The 20,635-nt window shown below is 47.9% G+C and overlaps 1 protein-coding gene across 2 annotated transcripts; it reads right to left on the bottom strand.

The window, feature by feature from the left end:
* Positions 1–1,462: 1,462 nt before the first annotated feature.
* TSPAN33 (tetraspanin 33) lies at positions 1,463–20,206 on the bottom strand. 2 transcript variants are annotated; one of them, XM_046668859.1, is made up of 8 exons: positions 19,892–20,206; positions 9,715–9,772; positions 8,932–9,059; positions 8,531–8,605; positions 7,380–7,475; positions 5,870–5,998; positions 5,316–5,477; positions 1,463–5,104 (listed from the first exon to the last, which is right to left on the bottom strand). In XM_046668859.1, exons 1-8 carry the CDS (start codon positions 19,991–19,993, stop codon positions 5,003–5,005), a joined length of 852 nt encoding a protein of 283 aa, XP_046524815.1. In that variant the 5' UTR covers positions 19,994–20,206; the 3' UTR covers positions 1,463–5,002. The 2 variants fall into 2 exon arrangements, with proteins under 2 accessions (XP_046524815.1, XP_046524816.1); XM_046668860.1 differs by having other exon boundaries at positions 8,932–9,056.
* Between the last annotated feature and the right edge of the window lie 429 nt (positions 20,207–20,635).

The raw sequence follows: 20,635 nt of genomic DNA, 5'->3' as shown, positions 1-20,635 counted from the left end.
TTCTCTCTGTAAGTAGACTTTCTCTGCTACTTAGCCCATAAGGTCTAAGAAGCCTGAGCCTCAGTTTCCCTTTGCCTTTTCTTTTTTCACCAGACCAGTCAGCCCAGGCTGTGACTAGAATCTCATTCTCAATTCCAATGTCCCAGGGAAGGAACTCTGGCACTTTGGGCTAGGGGCCTGTTATAGGTTGACTTGTGTCCCCCTCAAAAAAGATATGTTGAAACCCTGACCTTCAGTACCTCAGAACGTGACCTTATTTGGAAATAGGGTCGTTGTAGAAGTAATTAGTTAAGATGAGGCCATACTGGAGTAGGGTGGGCCCTTATTCCAATATGACTGGTGTCTTTATAAGAAGAAGAAATTGGGACACAGACACAGAGGGAAGATGGATGTGAAGATGGAGGCAGAGGTTCCAGCTAAGCTGCCATAAACCAAGGAATGCCTGGGGCTACCAGAAACTGGAAGAGGCAAGGAAGAAACCTCCCCTAGAGAAGCCAGAAGGAGCACGGCCCTACCGACACCTTGCTTTTGGACTTCTCGCCTCCGGAACTGTGAGACAATAAGTTTCTGTCATTTTAAGCCTCCCAGTTTGTGGTACTTTGTTACAGCAGCCCTAGGACACTAACACAGTGCCCAAACCTATCTAGTGAGCTATGTCTTCGAGAACATGTCTCAAATATAGCTCCTCAAGACTCACTTCTATGGCTTGACGGTAGGGGCCCAGTTTCCAAAGAAGGAAAAATCATTGTGAGCTGGACAGACGCACTGAAAAGCTGTCCATTCTATCTCCCTACAACTAGGACAAATATGATATTATGATTTTCATTTTTTTGTTGTTTTGCTTTAAAATATTTAATTATTTTGCCCTCTGGAATACACTGTAGTATACAATGTAAGATATGAATCTGTTACTCCTTTTCCATACTGTAATCCATTTGTCCTCACAACTTTTATTAGTGATTACCTCTTCCTCTCATCAGTATGGTGCTTCTTTATTAGTCAGTGAGTATTGATGATTGAAAATATTTCCGGAATCTCTGTGCTATTCCACTCATCTGATTGGTTTACCAGGTTCCTGGCATGAGAATGAGAAGACTCCAGAGGCTTAACTTCCAACCTGAGTTCTGGAGCATGGTTACCCCTCGCTTTATTCCCTCCTCTAAGTGTTTTATCTATGGCAATTTGGAATATCTAATTACTCCTAACTTATTTTTTTTTGAGGAGGGAGGGTATTTACAAAATGTTCTTGACCTTTTTATTGTAATGGACCAGGAGAACTCTTCTGGTGGAAGACACTGTGCCCTTTCTGTGTCCCTCCCCCCTTTTTTTTAAAGATGGGCACCTTAGCGAACAACTGTTGCCAATCTTCTTTTTTTTCCCCTTCTTCCTCTCTCTAAAGCCCCCCGGTACACAGTTGTATATTCCAGTTGTGAGTGTCTCTGGTTGTGCTATGTGGGACGCTATCTCAGCATGGCCTGATGAACAGTACCATGTCTGCGCCCAGGATCCGAACCAGCGAAACCCTGGACCCACCAAAGCAGAGCGTGAACTTAACCACTTGGCCACAGGGCTGGCCCCCTGTGTCCCCTTTTTGAAACTGGTCCCTGATCCTGTTAACCCTAGTCTTTAGGATGAAGACAAGTCAGATAATAGCAAAGGACCCTCACACTAAACTTTGTAGTATATATGTGCCTGGCACACAGTAAGCACTCAATAAATGTTAGATAATTATTAGAATGAAGGCCAGACAACATCTACCCCAAACTCTTGCCAGTATCTAACAACAGCTCATTCCCACACCTCCCCTACTTTAAGTCATGCATGAGAGTGGGAAGAGGATATGGTAGGCTCAATAATGGCCGCTCCAAAATGTCCATGTCCATGTCCTAATCTCTGGAACCTCTGTATATATTACCTGACATGGTAAATTAAGAATCTTAAATGGGAAGATTATTCTGGATAACGTGGGTGGTCCTATTATAATCACAAGTGTCCTACAGCAATGACATAGGAGTCAGAGAAAAAGGAGCTGTGACCATAGAAGCAGAGGTTGGAGGGATGTGCTTTGAAAATGGAAAAAGAGGCCAGGCACCAAGGAATGCAAGTGGCCTCTAGCAGTTGGAAAATGGATCCTCTGGAACCCTCAGAAGGGACCGAGCTCTTCTCACACCTTGATTTTAGCCCATTTCGGAATTCTGACTTCCAGAACTGTAAGATAACAAATTTGTGTTGTTTTAAGCCACTAAATTTGTGGCAATTTTTTTAGAGCTGCAAGAGAACACAAATACACAGGGAATCAGAATTTCATTGAACATTCTGCAAAATTTGCACTCCTGGATTCAGGTCCTTGTTTAAATTGCAGGGTTTGAGTGGTTCCTCTCTTGTCATGTCACCCTGCCCAGATTTTCACCTCCCTGCAGGCCTTTTCTCTCCATCTCTGCCTGCTCAGCCTGATTTCTGCCACCCCAAGAATCTTCTTCCATTCACTCACCTTTGAGGCCTAGATTTGATAGCTGTTCTGAGATAATGATGTTAACTCCACATGCTTGAGACTAAGATTATTAGGAACGGAAAGTTGGGGAGCAAATTAAATTGAAACATGAAATAACAATGAGAAAGCTTTTTAAAAATTGGTGCAGTTTCTGTCCCAGCATCAGGCCAAAAAGAAAGCTAGAGAGAGACGGAGAACCAGGCTGACGAACAATCCAGCCAGGAACAGCGAACTGCACTGTAGGCGTCTGAGATTTTGCTCAGCCCATTTTAAGGCCTGGGGCTTGGGCAGAAATTTCCACCTTTTTGTCCAAGCCCAGAAGGCTAGGTACCAAGAGCCAGTAGAGACTTAAGTTAAAATGTAGTTTGGAGTTTAAGAAATCTAGATTCGAACCTGCTTCTGCGCAACATCGTTCCTGGTCTCTTCCTCAAAGAGGCCCTGAACCAGGCCCCTGCCAGGTGAGCTCCTCAAAACCAGTGAACCGGGAAGGTGCAGCACCCCAGCTCCTAACCCAAAACACGGACTTCTGGGTCCGCGTCACCAAAAGAAGGAAAAGTATAAAATGCACGTCTCTGGCACTAAGAAAGCGCGCTGTTTTTACTCTCCTCTCCCAGAATAAAAGGCTCTTTTAATTCTTTATTTGTGATGATTTTATTTTTTCTTTCCGTTCTGTTACTAGCTGGAACTAAACATTGGCTGGGGCCCCAGGCGGCTGCTGGAAAGGCGCCCTCCCAGGAGCAGAAGGCTCGCGTAGGAGAGGCTGGGGGCGGGGAGCACTCACGACGCTCCAGCGCGGCGCGGAAGGGATTCTCTCGTCTTCCTCTGGCCAGGCCAAGCCCCTACTCTGAGCCCCCAGACAGCAGCGATCGGCCAGGAGCCTTCGCGGGACGCTCACCGGGAAGCGGGACACGCAGCCCCGCCCCCGTCCCCTCGCAACCCGTCCCCCAGCTCCTCCCGGGCGAGGGGCGGAGGCGCCGGCTGGCAGCCGAGGGGGCGGGGACCACCCACGGCGCCGCGCGACCCCACCCCGGCCCCGCCCAGCGCAGCGCCCGCCCGGCCTCCCGGCTTGACGCCCTCGCACGCTCCTCTTGGCGCGAGGAAGCCTCGCGCTTGTCTCGAGATTTTTTCTGGGGCCTCCCCAAAGCAAGATGGGCCCGGTACCCAGCTCTTTCAGATAAAGATGGAGGAGGGGGCTAGAGGGGCCAAAGTGGGGGTGAAGAGATGACGTTCTTCCTCCTTGTTCCCCTAACAAGCACTCCCCGCCTCCCCCCTCCCCCCAGCTCCGGAGACAGTGCTAGACTCTGATTTCCAGACACGTCCTTCCCTAACCCATCCTAAAAGTTCTGGGTGGCAAATTAACTGTAATTCACTTTAGTTCAGAAAAAAATTAAGGTCAGGTTTGGGGATAAAATTACGCATTCCCAGATCACAACTGAGAATCTTTCGACCTAATTTAGACCGGAGACGGCGGGGTTGTGGGAGGAGGGTAAGTAAGTGCATCTGATAGGGCGAATCAAGGGGCCCGGGAGGTACAGTGGCCTTTAGGGGAGTCCACGGTCCCCTCCTGGAGAGAGGGCCGACCAGCTAGGCCCTTCTACCCCTCCCTTTCTAATTGCCAGAATGGAAAAAATACATGGAGTCCAGCTTTGCCCAGGTGAACAAACTCTTATTGCCATTTCTGGCTCCCCAGCCCCACAAGATCCCTGCTTCTTACACTGTGGAAATACTGAGCTCCGGTCCAGAGGAATAGGCGCCTGTTACCTTACCTCCTCTGCACACTGCCAAGGTTAAAGAAACCCCACTTGCTGGAGAGGGAGGGCCAGACAGGGGAGGAATTCAAGGGCATGTATCACTCAGTCCCACCTCTGCTGGCTGCAGAATATAGAGACCATGGTTCCAAACACTTTTCAAAGGAGGTGGGGAGGGATGAATTTGGCTGCTCTTGTACCTCTTGCCCTTGCTGCCATGTTTCCTTGGAAATGAGGGAGAGGCAGGATGTAGCTCACTCTGACTACCTGGGAAGATGGCAGGGCAGACATTTAGTAAACATAGTGCCTTCTACTCCTACCCAACACATACAACTGTCCCCAGCCGACCCCCAAGCTCACTGCCTGCTCCACTCCCTTCCCTTCTGGAGCTGGTATCATGCCAACTGGACTCCAGCCAGGTCTTGCTGGCAACAGCCGGAATCTGAGTAGTCCGTCATGCTTAGGAGCAGCCCTAGTAGAGCTGTTGGTTGTAGTGCCTTGGTGAAAAGCAGCACCTAGTACCCCCAGGACTCTGCAACAGCTGTTTCCCAAACATCTCTGCTAAGACAAAACTTAAAAAAAACATAAACCCAAATGAGTAAGATTAGAAACAATATAAAATAACTAGTGATGCTGAGGGCTAGGATGGGGAGAGGAGGTGCATCCTTCCAGCTGGGGGGCTGGAATCCACTTGGTGCTATGCCCATTGCTTCTGGTTGATGAGGCTTGCCTGTCACCATAGTGAGGAGGTGCAGGATGAATCTCAGTACCATGGGTCAGCCTGGTGCTGCTGGTTGTAGAGCTGTAGCTTGATCTGATCGCGGATCTGATTCACTAGGATCTGGGAGAGCAGGATTCCCACCAGCTAGGAGAGGCGAGAAGAAATGGGGCCCTCAGTAATGAGTGATACCCTTGTTTTCCCTGACTCAGTCTTCCCAGTGAAGTCGGCACCATCCCATGCCCTGCCCCTCAATAATTTAAGTACCTGACACCCTAGCTCATCCCCAGGTGCCCTCCCCCAAACAAAAAAGTCTTTGTAGAATTGTGGGACCGACAGGTCTTAAAGAGTAAGTTACCTGGGGGATGGCTAGGCCCAGTGCCACACCACCGACTAAGAAGAGGTTGCTGTGTATCCAGTTGACCAATTTGTCAATACAGCCATTGGTGTAGATGACTTTACTAGCTTCCAAGTATTCAAGGGCCTGCATACCTTGGCCACACATGGTGTTGATCACTGCCTGGGGAGAGAGTTGAGAAGCCCAGTAAGATTCCCATTCCAATAACTTTTTCTTTGGGGCCCTAGCTGATGGGCTTCCCACCCTTCCTAAACTCCTAAACTGTTAGAGCATATATGTACAGGATGCTAGGTTGGAAGTTTCTCATTGCAGGCCTGCCTTCCTCTGAGAGATCTGAGTCCCGTGCTCCTTGCTTTAGACACCTGCCCCTTCTGAATCCCCATGTGGGCTACAGGAGTGAAAGGTTAACAGGGCCATCAGATTGGGGTGAAGAAAATCATCTGACAGCTGTCCTACAAAATTGACTGGTTGAGCTAGGGGATGGGCAATCCCAATAGCGGCTGCCCTAATCAGAAAACAACTCAGATCGGAAATGAGGTGGGATGTGTGCTCACCTGGTTGGGGGTAGGCAAGCAACAGGAGTAAGGCACAGAGCAGCGCTCACGGCTGGGGTTGTCTTCTGAACAGTTGAAGTACATGTTCAGGGACCAGTCCTTGTAGGAAATCCCTCCACAGCAGCTGAACTGCAACAAAGCCCACCACAGAGGTTAAGAATCACCCACCCCTCACACCGAGGTGACCAGGGGAATTCTAGGAACAGCCAAAAGTCTATGGCAAGCTTCCACTTGTAAGTTCAGGTTGTTTTTAAACACAACCTTGAAACTTGAGCTCAAGTTTCTCAGTGGCCTTCACCTGAAGAAGTTTTCTCTTCTTAATTTCTATTACTTTATATATTTTATTATAACTTACCATAGTTGCATATATATTTTGTTTTACACATTCAACTATGAGCTCCTTGAGGGCAGTTGCTGGTTTTCCAGTCCTGCATAGCATAAAGCCTGGCAAAAGGAGGTGTTCTAAAATAGTGGCTGTAATAATTAAAGAAGCAGCACTGAAAACATTTGTCTTAATACAGAGAAAACACAGAGGAGATACTTCAGTATTGTGGGCCCATAACTACTCCATGAAAGCAAAGAGAATCCAAGTCAAGTGGCTGTTGCACCCAGGGAAGAGGAACTCAGCACTGGTCTCAAAAGTACTTTTATTTAAAATTTAACTTTTGATTTATAGCCACATTATTCACAATAGCCAAAAGGTGGAAGTGACCCAAGTGTGCATCAAAAGATGAATGGATTAACAAAATGTGGTATAGACATACAATGGAAAATTATTCAGCCTTAAAAAGGAAGGAAATTTGGACACATTCTACAACACAGATGAAGCTTGAAGACATGCTAACTGAAATAAGCCTGTCACAAAAGGACAAATATTGCATGATTCCACTTATACGAGGTCCCTAGAGTATTAAAATTCATAGAGATGGAAAGTAGAATGAGGTTTCCAGAAACTAGGGGGAGGCGGAAATGGGGAGTTAGTGTTTAATGAGTAGAGAGTTTCGGTTTGGGAAGATGAAAAAGTTCTGGAGATGGATAGTGATGATGGTTGCATAACAATGTGAATACTTCGTGCCACAGATCTGCACACTTAAAAATGGTTAAAATGGTAAATTTTATGTTATGTATATTTTACCACCATTTTAAAAATTCAAATTTTGAATAGGTAATATTTAAAAATCTGCCTGGTTCCTCATCTCTCTATAAGTAACCACTTACAATGGTTTCTTACATATCTTTCCAGATTCCTTGGAAATATGAATACATATTCTTTCCTCCCTCTTTTTTTGCACAAATGGTAGATTACTATATATATTGTTCTGTGCCCTTAAAAGTACTTTAAAAGCACTCTGCTATGTATGTTTTTTTGCCAACCTCCTTCCCAGAATCCTGGCAAGTAATGAAGAAGCCCACAGGACTGGAGGGGGAGGCATCTCTTAGGATGGCTGTAACTTTTGCACACGGCCTCTCAGACTAGTAGCTGACCGCCCTCCCCCGCCTTAGTCCATACCTTCTTCTGCCCAAAATCAATGAGGTTCTGCAGGTCCAAGTCATCTCGGTAGTGCACAATGGCATTACTGATGATCTCACTCACTTTCCCCCGTGCCTGTCAGAGACATGAGTAGGGGATCAGAGCACAGGACTAACCCCTAAGTGGCTCCTCCTTGCAGAAATAACAGTAGATAGTAGTCAGCCTTCTTTATTTAAATCAGCCTTGAAATCAGAACCAAGTCCCAGCGAAGGAAGATGGCCAGTTCTGAAGCCCAGCATCCTTGTGCCCTCAGGTACTGTGGGCAAGATAAATGCTGGACCTGCTGTTGCACTTCTCAGAGCCAGATTTCAAGATAACCCTGTGTTTATCTACCTCTGAATACTATTACCACAAAATACTTGTTGATTGATGAAAAGCAGAGAAACTCTTTTTGTTTTTTTTAGTGGAAAAGGGCTTACTGAGCTGAGGCACTGACCTCTAGTGGACATAAGAGAATTGCATCTCTTTAGAATCAAAACAGATCTGTATCATTTTAGGAATTTACTAAACCAGGAGGATTAGAACATTCTGAATGGACTCAGGGGCTCTCAACTTCATAGTTTCTACCATGCTTTCTTCCTTCCTGATCCTCTACTTTTCTCAGAGTTTCCTACCCATAGTCCCATAATCTGCCCCCAGCCATCAGTTGCCCTGTGGGAAAAGAATTCTGGTTTTTAATTAAAAGGACTGTCACTGAACGGCAGACCACTTCCAGATATGGTAAGCACTGCTTAAAATCTTGTTTACTTTCCCCCTTCCTTCCTTCTGTTTATCCCAATAAACAATTTTTAAAAGAAGTAAAAGGCTCTTCAGGTTGTCTGTGGTCCACTGGATAATTTTTACCCAACCATTTGCCATTAAAGTTTGCAGATTATTTTAACTTTGTGTTCACAGAATTTACTTCTCATTTGGCATCTCAGACTGTCAGAGGAAAACACCTTACAATCTTGAAATCCTCTTTAAATATGGGGACTTTAGAGGCCATTCATTCATCCCTAAGGAGAACCTTCCAAAGGCTGATGCTTCTCAGGGGAAGCACTATGGTTAATTAATCGGGCTAAGCATGGGCAGGAATCTCCCTTCCTCCCTCTGGTTCACACCTGAGGAGGCCCCTTGGCTCCCAATGCTACCTTATCTGAGAAGATGAAGCCCAGGATCCCAGCAGCCAGCTGCAGCAGGAACACAATGGTGAGGCAGAGCGAGAACTGTGGGGAGCAGGCAGGAAAAGCAGACAGTCTGTTACCACGCTGGGCAGTGGCCCCTCCCAGGGCTGTGGAGAGTAGTGGGGGTCCACAGGGCACTTCTCCTAGACGCCCCTCACATGGTAAAGGCCAATGCCTCTGGGACACTGTCTTGGGGGTGGTCACCCTGTGCTGGGTCACCTGGGCTGAGCTCCACAGTGAGGAGTGGACAGCACAGGCCTTGGAGGTAGGGTGGGACAGGAAACCAAAAGGTTGTAGGAATGGCATCAGGAAGCTGAGAGGCACATGGAGGGGCCAGAGTCTTTCTGGTGGGGCCCCTGACCACTCACCGTCTGCAGGAGGCAGATGTTCTCTCGGAGGGATCCAATACAGCCGCAGAAGGTGAGCAGGAACATGAGGACGCCCACCACGATCAGCACGATGGCAGGGTCCACTGCCAGGTAGGCTAAGGCTGCTTCTGGGGGGAGAGGGCTATCTCTCAGTCTGAGCCTGGTGCCAACTGAGGGGGCTACCCAGAGATGGGTTTGGGGAGTGCCCCATCAAATGTTCTCCTCCTCCGGTGGGGGAATCTCCAGTGTGGTTGGGTGAAGGTTATGGGGAGGCAGTACTGCCTTCCCACGGGGAGAACAAAAAGGGCCCAGAAGGGTTTGTAGCATTTAATTTGAGGAACTGACAAAGTAAGAGCCTTTCTTCCTGGGCTTAAGAGAGGAGGGACCACTTTCGCTCCAGAAAAGAATTAGAATGGCATTAGGCTGGCCAGCTTCGCAGATTCTGTTTCCTGGAGACTCTGTGCAGTGGAAGTTGAGTTACTCCAAAGCAAAGGAGGGGCTAAATCCTCTGATTACTCTGCATCCAGAGGCCGACCTTCTTTCCTAGACACTTCCTAAGCCTAAAATGCAGGCATATCTTGGCAGATTTGTGGGAGCTCAGGGAAATCCAGGTGAAGTGGCATGGGTGGCCTGATGCCTTGGAGTAGGCCACTAAGATTTGGCTGCCCCCTTTAGCCACATAGTTTATGTGGGAAAGAGTGCTAGACGGCCAAGGCTGAAGGACGCAGAGGAAGAAGGGGCATGCAAGAGTCGTGGAGAGACGGATGGGGACCTATAGCTCACCTGCATGCTTCATCAGCCGAGCGTAGACTCCCACGGCCACCATCACCATGGAAATCACCTGTAGAAACAGGGAACAAACCACACCCTGAGATTTTGGAAACCAGAGAGCCCTGATGGCCGTGAGTAACCTTAAAGGAGAGCAGGAGGAGGACGACTTTCCCAGGACCCAGAGATAAGCATCCTTCTCCTCGGCAGTGACACTGCTGATGGTATCTGTCAGTGTGGTCCTCACAACGCAGTTATCTTGTGAGGCAGCTATTATTCCCATTTTACAGATAAGGAAATTAAGGCACTACAAGGTTAATACAGAACAGTGGTTAAGAATATGGGCTTTGCAGCGACTCAAACCTGGGCCCATGCCTGTTTCTGTATCTGAAGATGGGAATTAGAAACAACTACATCTGGGGCCAGCCCGGTGGCACAGCAGTTAAGTTCACACATTCCGCTTCGGTGGCCTGGGGTTGCCAGTTGAGATCCCAGGTGTGGATGTGGCACCACTTGGCAAGCCATGCTGTGGCAGGCATCCCACATATAAGATAGATGAAGATGAGCACGGATGTTAGCTGAGGGCCAGTCTTCCTCAGCAAAAAGAGGAGGATTGGCAGCAGATGTTAGCTCAGGGCTAATCTTCCTCAAAACAAAAAAAAAACACAAAAAAACAGCTACATCTAATAAGATTACTGTGAAAACTAAATAAAAGAATGCATGGACAGGGGCTGGCCCCATGGCTGAGTAGTTAAGTTCCCGTGCTCCACTTCGGTGGCCCAGGGTTTCACCGGTTCAAATCCCGGGTGCAGACATGGCACTGCTCAAAAGGCTATGCTGAGGCAGCGTCCCATCTATGACAACTAGAAGCACCTACAACTAAAATATACACAACTATGTACTGGGTGCTTTGGGGAGAAAAAGGAAAAATAAAATCTTTAAAAAAAAGAAGAATGCATGGAAAGCATTTAACACAATGTCTGACAATAAGCATTATCTATTCTCACTAATAGTTAATTGGCCAGGGTCACATAGAAGCTGTGAAGTTCTGAGTTCTAATCCAGCTACATCAAAGGGCAGGTCTTAAAGCTGAAGCAGGCCTGAGTAGATGCACACTCCCAGGTCTCTAACTCTCTTCGAGGTCAATATAGTGCCAAATGCAAGAATGAAAGTGCATATCAATGTGAAAGAAAGCACATGTGAATGGGTGTGTGCAAAACAGCAGAAATGCCTTGACAAAGGAACTTCTATCTTTATAAACCCCGACTCCAGTATGGAGGAATAGAGGAATTTAGACTTTTCAAACTTCCTGGCTTCTCTCTGAGAGAACAAACCCATTAGAGACGAGGGGTCCCCAAAGGGGCCTTCTCTGCCCCAGCCCCCCCAGCCTCCAGGCACGCAGGGAGGCCCAAAGTGAACATCCCTTGACCATTTCTTTGCGCCCAGTCCCCAGGCTGGTGCTAAGCAGCAGCTGGCTGTCGCCATGGCAATAGCTGGGGCCAAGCTCTGGCTCTGGAGGGAGTTCTCAGCAGCAGGGACTTGACCAACTCAGCGGGGAAGGAGATGGCTGGCTAGACTCCACTGTCCTGCAAGACAGAGACCAGCTGAAGCCATCTTGGGGCTTTGGTGGGAGAAGGGAATTGGGCCCCCATAGCAGGTAGTAGGGTCAGACTAGTCTCTCAGTAGAAAGACATTTTTTTCCTTGGGGGCCTCCTTTATTAAGGTCCTCTGCCATCTGGTACATTCAGCAGTAAATGGGAAAGCCTTATCTAAAACCATGTCTTTCAGGACCCTTCTCTGCTGATATGCCCAGGCCCCTCTCCTTGCCCACCCCCTGTCATCTGACACTGCCTCTGACTCAGGGCCAGGAGTGTTATCTGCCGCCTTCACACTCTTCGTCCAGGAGAGAGGGAGCTGCTCGCAGAGCTGTGTGTGGGGTTGGAGGTGCCAGCTGGCTTCTTGTCCCATAGCACAGCCAGGCTCAGGGAACAAGGGGGAATGGGTGGGAGGCAAGGAAACCACACGACCGAGATCCCAGTCATCCTCCAGGCGCAGAGGCACAGCCCTTTGCCAGAGTGACTGAGCATCTCTGCCTGCCCTTTAAAACTCACCACAGCCAATTACACTTCTGAATATCACTTTACTGAATCATTTAAAAATATGTATCTGCTCTTTATTTCTGTTGCTCTCAGGCTTCTCGCTGTTTTTTCACATGTTAAATTTTCACTAGGGTGTATAACTCTCCACAAAGATGGTCTCTGATTGAATCCTAACACAGCTAAAACAAGAAAGGGAAAGTAAAGAGATGCCACGTATCAGAGTAACTGAATTCCATGTGTGGGCCTGTAATTACAGCAGTTGCTCTGTCTCGATTTGTGGTAGGTAGAATAGTGCACCCCCAAAGATGTCCTGTCCTAGTTCCCAGAACCTGTGACTATGTTACCTTACATGTCCAGAGGGGCTTTGCAAATGTGATTAAGTTAAGGATCTTGAAACGGGGAGATTATCCCGGTGGACCCAATATAATCACAAGGGACCTTATAAGAGAAGGGCAAGAGGGTCAGAGTCACAGAAGGAGATATGACAATGGAGGCAGAGGTTGGAGTGATGTGGTGCTATGAGCCAAGGAATGCGGGCAGCTTCTAAAAGGTGGAGAAGGCAAGGAAAGAGATTGTCCCCTAGAGCCTCCAGGAGGAACATCCCTGCTGACACCTTGGTTTCTAGCCCAGTGAGACCCATTTTGGATTTCCGACCTCCAGAAGTGTAAGAAAATTAACTTGTGTTGTATGACGCCATTAGGTTTGTGGTAATGTGTTACAGCAGTAATAGGAAACTAGTATACTACCAAAATCCAATTCATCAGCTGCTTACGTACAAGATACTCTGAGGACTGCAAAGATGAGTAAGATGTGGCCCTGCCCTTAAGGAAATCTGTGCACTATATGGAGAGAGACAGGAGCATCTATAACCTAAAGCAGTGCTTCACAACCTGGCTGCCATTAGAATGAACGGAGGAGAACTTAAAAACTCCTGAAGCTTAGGCTGCACCCCAAACCAAGTATATCAGAATTTCTGGCATTGGAACCCAGGCAACAGTATGTGTTTCAGGTGATTCCACGGTACAGCCAAGTTTGAGAACCACAAGCCTAAAGCATACTCAGCCAAGGACCTAAAGCAGCAGGTGCAGGCTACGTTAAAGTCAAGATTAAGACTTTATATTATCATTAATATTTAATATGATCCTTAACGATACTCCTTACCTGGAGCTCATTAGCTAACTCCAAAATTCTGCATTTCTGTCATTGATCTGCCTCCTTCTCCTAGAGTCACAGCTTGCCCTTTCACACTTCTATTCCTGCCAACATCTCCCACCCTGATTTCTTCAAAGCTACTGCCATTCCAAAGTTAGTGCTGCTGTTAATAGCATAGCAGTTTAGAGCTGGATAGAACCTTAGAAATGAGCTCGGCCACTCACCTCTTTTTATAGATGAGGCTGAAAGAGCAAAGTGACACTTGACCAAGCGTACACGGGTGCAGTGGCAACGTCTGTTCTAAACTCAATTTCCAGTCTCAGTCTGGTACTCTTTCCACTACATCAGTCTTTGCCACAAAATCCTTGTAACACCCCACAATATCACCAATGACCTCCTTTCATGATGAGGATGGAGATAAAGACACTTCTCTTCTTAGAATGGCTTTTCATATTCTGGCTAGAATGAAGCCTCGCTGGAAAATTTTAAAAGCTAGACACAGTTTTAAAAATAACTGAGTCCAGCAAAAGGCATGTTCCTGAAGAGTTGTGGACCAATTTATATAAAATAATTTGCGCGGACCAATACCTTTTTCCTTATGTAAGGCGAGTAATCATCTTATAAAGAAAATAGCCATCCCCTGGGCTCCTTGGGAAAAATGGCTGATTCTAGGACTCGGGTAGAAAATACACAAGATAAGCCTAGAGCGTATTGTAGTCCCCGAAAGTAAGGAAATGCTCAAAACCAAACAAAAAGCAAAAACAAAACCCTGCATTGATGTGGGTATGCCAAAGGGACATCAAAATAAAGAAGTATGGAATGATTACCCCAAATATAAAATAAATATCCATGAGTTCATACTGATAAAAGTGACTTAATAAATAAGCAAATAGGGGAGAAACGACAAATCTCCCATACAGAAGAATTCCAAATAATGTATGTGGCCACTGCGCTCTCAAGGAGGTGGAGCATAACTCCATTCCTAAGGGTAGGCTGCGCATGGAACTTCCTTCCAAGGAGTACAGTATGCAAGAGGGGGAAAAGACTAACTTGACAGTGGAGAAACCTGACAAACATGACCTCAGCCAGGTGATCAAGGTCAACATCAACAGAGATGCACCATAGGTATATAAGACGATGTAATGAAAATGGCACTTCACCTCTGTGGCCTTCCTCCCCAAAACCCATAACCCCAGTATAACCATGAGAAAAACATCAGGCAAGTTCCAATAGAGGGCCACTCTACAAAATATCTGACTAGTACTCCTCAAAACTCTCAAAGTCACCAAAACCAAGGAAATTCTGAGAAACTGGCACAGCCAACAGGAACCTAAGGAGACAGGACAACTAAATGAAATTTGGTATCCTGGATGGCATCCTGGAACAGAAAAAGGGCAATAAGTAAAAACTAAGGAAATCCATATAAAGTACAGACCTTAATGATAATGCCATTAATTGTAACAAATGTATTATACTCATGTAGGATGTTAATAATAAGAGATTCTGTAATAAGAGTTCCTGTATATCGCACAGGAACTCTCTGTACTATCTTTTCAATTTTTCTGTAAAACTAAAACTGTTCTAAAAACTGAGATCTATTTAAAAAACAGCCACCCTCAATTTGTTAATGTTGTAAATCTGCATTTTTTAATATCAGATTCTTTTTTTTTTTTTGAGGAAGATTAGCCTTGAGCTAACTACTGCCAATCCTCCTCTTTTTGCTGAGGAAGACTGGCCCTGAGCTAACATCCATGCCCCTCTTCCTCTACTTTAAATGTGGGACGCCTACCACAGCATGGCTTGACAAGTGGTGCCGTGTCTGCACCCGGGATCTGAACCAGTGAACCCCAGGCCACGAAAGCGGAACGTGCACACTTAACCGCTGTGCCACCGGGCTGGCCCCCAGATGACACATTTTTGACAGGAATATTACACAGATAATGATGTGTCCTTCTCAGTGTGTCATGCAAGGAAGTGCAACATATTAATCTCTATCAAAGAAATATGGAAAAATTTACGACAGATGATATAGCTGTTAGACATATGTCTCTGCATCTCATAAAATAATACAGGCACTACCCTAAATAGATTCCTAGTTTTCCATAATATTTGGCTGCTACTTGTCCTCTGTCTTTGCCTTCTGCTAGCACTTGCTGGCAGATAAGCAGCCACAGGTACTAATATTCATGGGAGAAAATGGAAAATGGAGAAAATTCTCTCCATTATCTTGACTTCTTTTTTTCCCCTCTGAAAATTGGAAAAAGAGAGCTATGATTTGATGTTTGTGAGAAAGACAGGGTATTGTTCTGTTGGAGTGGACGAGTCCACAGGGCTCTTTCATCTCTGATGTCTGGGGCCAACCCTTTAGCTTCTTCCTTAGGCCATCGCTGGCTTTGGTTTCCAAGGTTATAAATAAGGAAGGGAAGTCCACAAGGGCTCACAGTAGTATAAACACTCAGGAGTAACCAGCCTGACACCTAGCCTGCTACCAAGACTCTGAGAGGTACTACAGGTTTCCTTTTGTTCTTTTTAAAGGCTGCTTGAAGTTTACGATATTCTACTTGATACAAGGCAAACAGAGCTATTAGGGGAGTTAAGAAGGCATGCAAGTGACTTGATAGCAGAGGGTGTAGTTCTTGTCTTCATTTTTGGAGTTCTGGGGTTTTTCCTTATTTTTAGAAAAAGAATGTGACTACTTCACTTATTGTGGACTGTCTAGGCTACGGAGAAAGAAGGGGAGAAGGAGGAGGAGATGGGCTCTGCCTCCTAGTGTATGTAGAAGTGGGGGGAGGGGGCAGAAAGGGCCTTTGCCACTCAGGAGGAGTTTTTGCCAGGCTTCATGCCTGGTCACTTTCTCATGGTTTCTGAGCCAGGTTACAACAGATGGTGCTGCAGGTGGTCTGGGGTGATTCTGAGTGCCCTGGGGACTCCAATACAGTGGTCCTAGATGGGAAAATGAAGTTCTTAAAGAAGATGACCCCAGAGGCCTGGATCGTCCCAGGGAAGACTTGGATGGGCATCCACGTGAGCTGTAGTGGAAGTGAAAAAATATAGATGCTGTAGCTAGTAATTATGCATGGCCCTGAGCGAGATGCTGGAGTGGATGGCTGCCATTTTTTCTGACCTGGCTTGAGGGAGGGGTGCCAGACCACAGGATCCACCGCAGAGGAGAAGACAGTTGGATACCCCCACACACCAAGAATGCTTGAGGACTTAAAGTCGTGCTGCATCTTGACAGACTAGAGTCCATGAGACAGGGAGGAGGGCCATCACGTCTCTACCCTGTAGGGTCTGCTCTCTTATTTGCCATTTAATAAACAGTCAATAAGTGCCCACTCTGCCAAATGCAGCTGGGCATGAGAATCCAGAAGTGAATAAGGTACTTTCTACCCTCAGAGCCTGAAGTTTAGAGGACAAGACATAATTAGATACACAATTACAGCACAGGTAAGAGGTGTGACAGTCAAAGAATGTACAAGGTGCCAGAAGCCCTGAGGCACAGCCACCAAGGAAGCCTGGGTGAGACACAGGGACTGGAGGTCTGAGCTTCTGGGCTCTGTCTGACTCAAAAGCCACCCCAACTGATGCCCTGAGTGGGAAAAGGACCAGCAAGGAAAGAGGTGGATGCTGTGGGCAGCACTGATAATGTTCTTACCAACGTATGCCCAGGGCTGATAAAGCATGTACTACCCTACTATCTTCCCTCTTCACAGAGCTGTCCAATACAGGGAGGTGAGGAAAGTCAGCTATTTCTTTCTTTCTGTTTTTTTTCTTTGAGGAAGATTAGCCCTGAGCTAACATCTGCTGCCAATCCTCCTCTTTTTGATGAGGAAAAAGACTGGCCTTGAGCTAACACCCACACCCATCTTCCTCTACTTTATATGTGGGATGCTTGCCACAGCATGGCTTGCCAAGCAGTGCCATGTCCGTACCCGGGATCCAAACCGGCAAACCCCGGGCCACCGAAGCGGAACGTGTGAACTTAACCGCTGCACCACCAGGCCGGCCCCTTAGCTATTTCTTAACTGAAAGAATGAAATACAACTTTTGGGATCTTGGGGCAACTAGTCCAGGCCATGTGATCCCAATGATCAGTAAGCCAGCAATATGGTTCTGGGGATAAAATCAGAACTACCAGACAAAGGGGAAATGAGATTTGAAACATGAACAGGAGGAAGTGGTCCTGGTTCCAAAGGAGCCAGCAACTTTCTGAGTCAGACTCTAAATGCCCCAAGGGTCAAGGCTCCTAGAGCAGCAGCAGAGGTAGTCACTGCCATCACTGAGCATGAGCGCAGACAGTGCTGGCTACTTTCGCAGTGTGTTCCAGGCACAGACACAAGCACAGCCCATACACAGCTCCCCAGTAGCTGGCCAGAACATGCACTCTGCCTGGAAAAGGAGTGGACTGACAGTCCCAACCATGGGTGCCTCCAGGGCAGAAGAGGACAATTTGATTAAGAAGCCTGCAAAAAAGAAACCACAGTAACCAGTCCCTGAAGGCAGGATGGAAAGAAAGATGACCTCTGATCTGGGGAAGCAGCCCTTCATCTCCAGCTGCATTTGTGTGAAATGTAACTCTGCGGCTCTGGGCCTGGGGAAGAAGTGACACTAAGTAACACCCACAAAGTACTGTCCCCTGGGAAGGTCAATGTCCCAGGGATACCAGGACACAGAAAGATGCATCCTTAGATCCAGCCCCAGGTCTTGAAGAAATAAAACAGTCCCCAAAGTGATGCATTCATTTTTAAATAGTTCACAGAGGCAGAAAATTTTCTCCTTTATAGGAGAAAGAGTAAGGACAGAGAGACAAATATATTAGCTTAGGGTCACACAGTAAGTTGGTGCCAGAAAGAAACTGGGCCTCTTGTCCTTCAGTGTGCTATTTCTAGAGACTCTGACTTTTTCTAAGTCTAAAGTAGAGCCAAGGGGTTCTTCTCTAATTTGGGGTGGTGCCAGCTGGTTAGCCAAGTCCTCTGACCTTGAATGAGGCATTTTTACCAAAGTAAATGGGTCTATGGAGCCAAACTCTCTCCCTGGCTGCACCCTCCCAAAGTCATTTTTCTGGTGAAAGGGGGGTGAGGTGGAGTCGGGAAGTCCAAGAAAACAACCAAGAACACAAGTGTAACAGATGCACCCAGCTGTTAACGCTGGGGAGCACACATAAGGGTGTGGTGCCAAAGGCTCCAAAGGAGATGCAGAGTCTTGGCTGATAGAAGAAGTCAGAAGGAGGCCCTAAGGTCACTGGGATGCTAGTGCTGGCTCTGAGGATGGCACGTCATCCTCCAGGCCTGGCGCACTCAGTGAGCATGCAGGAGGGTTCACTGGGGCTTGACTTTAGGTGGGGAGTTCCCCTTAGGACATCCCCTAGCCCTTGTCCTTCCCTAACCTCCAGCTGGAGCAGAACCTAGACCATGAGAACTTGGGTTGACTGGTTAACTACTAATACTGCTAACATCCCAGCTACAGTAGCAACCATCTGGGGCAAGGACTTCCCCTAGAGGCACTGTGGTTCATTAGAAAAATCACCAGATGAAGCCTACGAACCAGCTGTTGGATCTTAGATAGAACAGTTAACATCTCTGTGCTTTAGCTTTCTCATATATAAAAAGCGAGTGTTGAACAAGATGTCTTCTAAATTTTTTTTCCAGTTCTAACACTGAGAATTTGTTAGGAGCTCAAACTTCATTTTTCCCAGGATAATGGCTGAGAGTGAGCTGTCATCACCATCCTCTGGGATTTCTCTCACTTGTTCCAACAGGCTGGCACTTATGTACTTGGTGTCTGTTTTTCACACCATGGCCCCTGTGAAACCTTTCCAGCAACTGAGTTAGATGCCTGGTCTGCTCCCTCTCCTAGAAAACGTATTTTAGACTCGTGACTCCTCTCTCCTGCAAGTCTGAACTTTAGGTCTCAGGCAGAGGTGGACAAGGATAATGAGCTCCAAGAGCAGCAGCTCTGGTGTGCTTGGAGCTGGAAGAGAAATGGGGAGACGGAGGAGAGACCTCCCTAAGTTCTCAAATCCAGAGAGGCCCAGGACTCTCTAGACACAAAATAAGATTGAGCTGGCATTTCATGATCTGGTATTTCTGCTATCCCTGATCATACTGGGTTTGATTTTATGGAGGGGGAAACTAAGGCCTACAGAGGTGAACATATTGCCCAGGTTAGTCAAGTCAACAATTAGTAGCAGAGTGGAGATGAGAACCCAGGTAGCTGAAGTCCTAATCTTTTTTCCATTTCTCTACCCTGAAGCAGAAGATTCTTAAAAGACCCCTGGCTTGCCAGGCCAAAATAGGGTCCTATTTAAAGAAGCTGAAGACTGCCAGGCACCGGGAGATGGAGTCTGGTCAGGAGAAAGGTGGGACAAAGTTCAGGATAGTGGTAGGAAAGACATCCACACCTGGAGGTCATTCCTGTTCCTTCTCAGCCATCGAGGGGAAGGGGGCACCAGAGGCTGCAAAAGGAAGAGATGAAGCCCTTTAACTCATCCTCTCTGATGTAAGGGGGAGGGAAGGTCTGGGTTTTCCCCCTTCCTCTTTTTTTTTTTTTTTTGCCAGCAGGGCCTCCCAGCCTCCAGGCCTGAAAGTCCCCCAGTCATGAATGTTCCAGTGGGTCTGCTTTGGGTCAACAGGAAAACCCACTCCGCCCGCTCAAACCCACCCTTTTGGCCTGACACAGACCCTCATCTGATGCCCAGAGAATACCCATAAGTCTTTACTGAATCCCTTGCATACCCTCCGCCCCAGTGCCCCCACTGTGGTGTCCCTCCCCAGGATAAATTACTCCAAAGTGCCGTCAGCCCAGAAAACTAGACAGTGCCGCTCACCACGCTCGCCTTGAACCCAGCATCCCGGGACGCCCCTTCCTCAGCCGCGGGCAGCCCACTCCACCCTTGGGGGGTGCCCTGCAGCCCAGGTGCCCCCACGACCCCCAAGACTCACCCAGAAGAGCATGTTGAAGAAGAAGAGCAGGTATTTCACCAGCGGGCTGACGAAGGAGAATTCCTCCCCGTGAGCGGCCGGCGCCGCGGGTCTCCGGGCCATGGTCCCGCCGCCGCAGCCGCCTCCGGGGGCCTATCTCCCCGCGGCTGCCGGCCCACCTGCGCGCTCCGCGCCCGGGGTCATGAGCCGCGCCGCCGCCGGAGCCCGAGCGGCGGGGGAGCCGCGCCTCAGCGGGAGGCGCCCGAGCCGCGCGTCCGGGAGAAGCGCGGGCAGGAAAACGGCGCCGCCACCGGAGCCGCCGGGAGTCGCCGGAGCCGCCGCGGGCAGCTTGAGCGCGGAGACTCCGCGGCGGCCGAAGGACCAGCCCGGCCCGCCCGGCGCCCAGGAAACCGAGCCCGCCCCCGGCCGCCCATTGGCGCGGCTGCCGAAGCCTGACTTCTCATTGGCCGATCACTGATGTCACTCAGTGTCCAGCCATCCTCTCCTGCGGGAGGCGGGGGAGACACCTGTTCCGTGAGGGACAACTTGGTAAAGGGTCAGCGGTTCGGTCTCCTCCCCCGAGAAGGAAAGCATCCAGCCTGCAGCTGCTCAAGGGAAAAAGAATGAGAGGGAATGCACGCTGCATCACACACACGTCCTCTACCCAGTTGCTGTGTACGTATGCAAACACACATCAAAATCAACAAGTACGTACACCCACCGTGCGTTGAGAAAGACACCGAAAGCTGTGGGAATACAAGAGAA

Source organism: Equus quagga, chromosome 8, assembly GCF_021613505.1.
Source record: "Equus quagga isolate Etosha38 chromosome 8, UCLA_HA_Equagga_1.0, whole genome shotgun sequence".
Lineage (NCBI taxonomy): Eukaryota > Metazoa > Chordata > Mammalia > Perissodactyla > Equidae > Equus > Equus quagga.
Note: the sequence above shows the minus strand (reverse complement) of the source record. Positions and strands in the feature narration are given on the sequence as shown.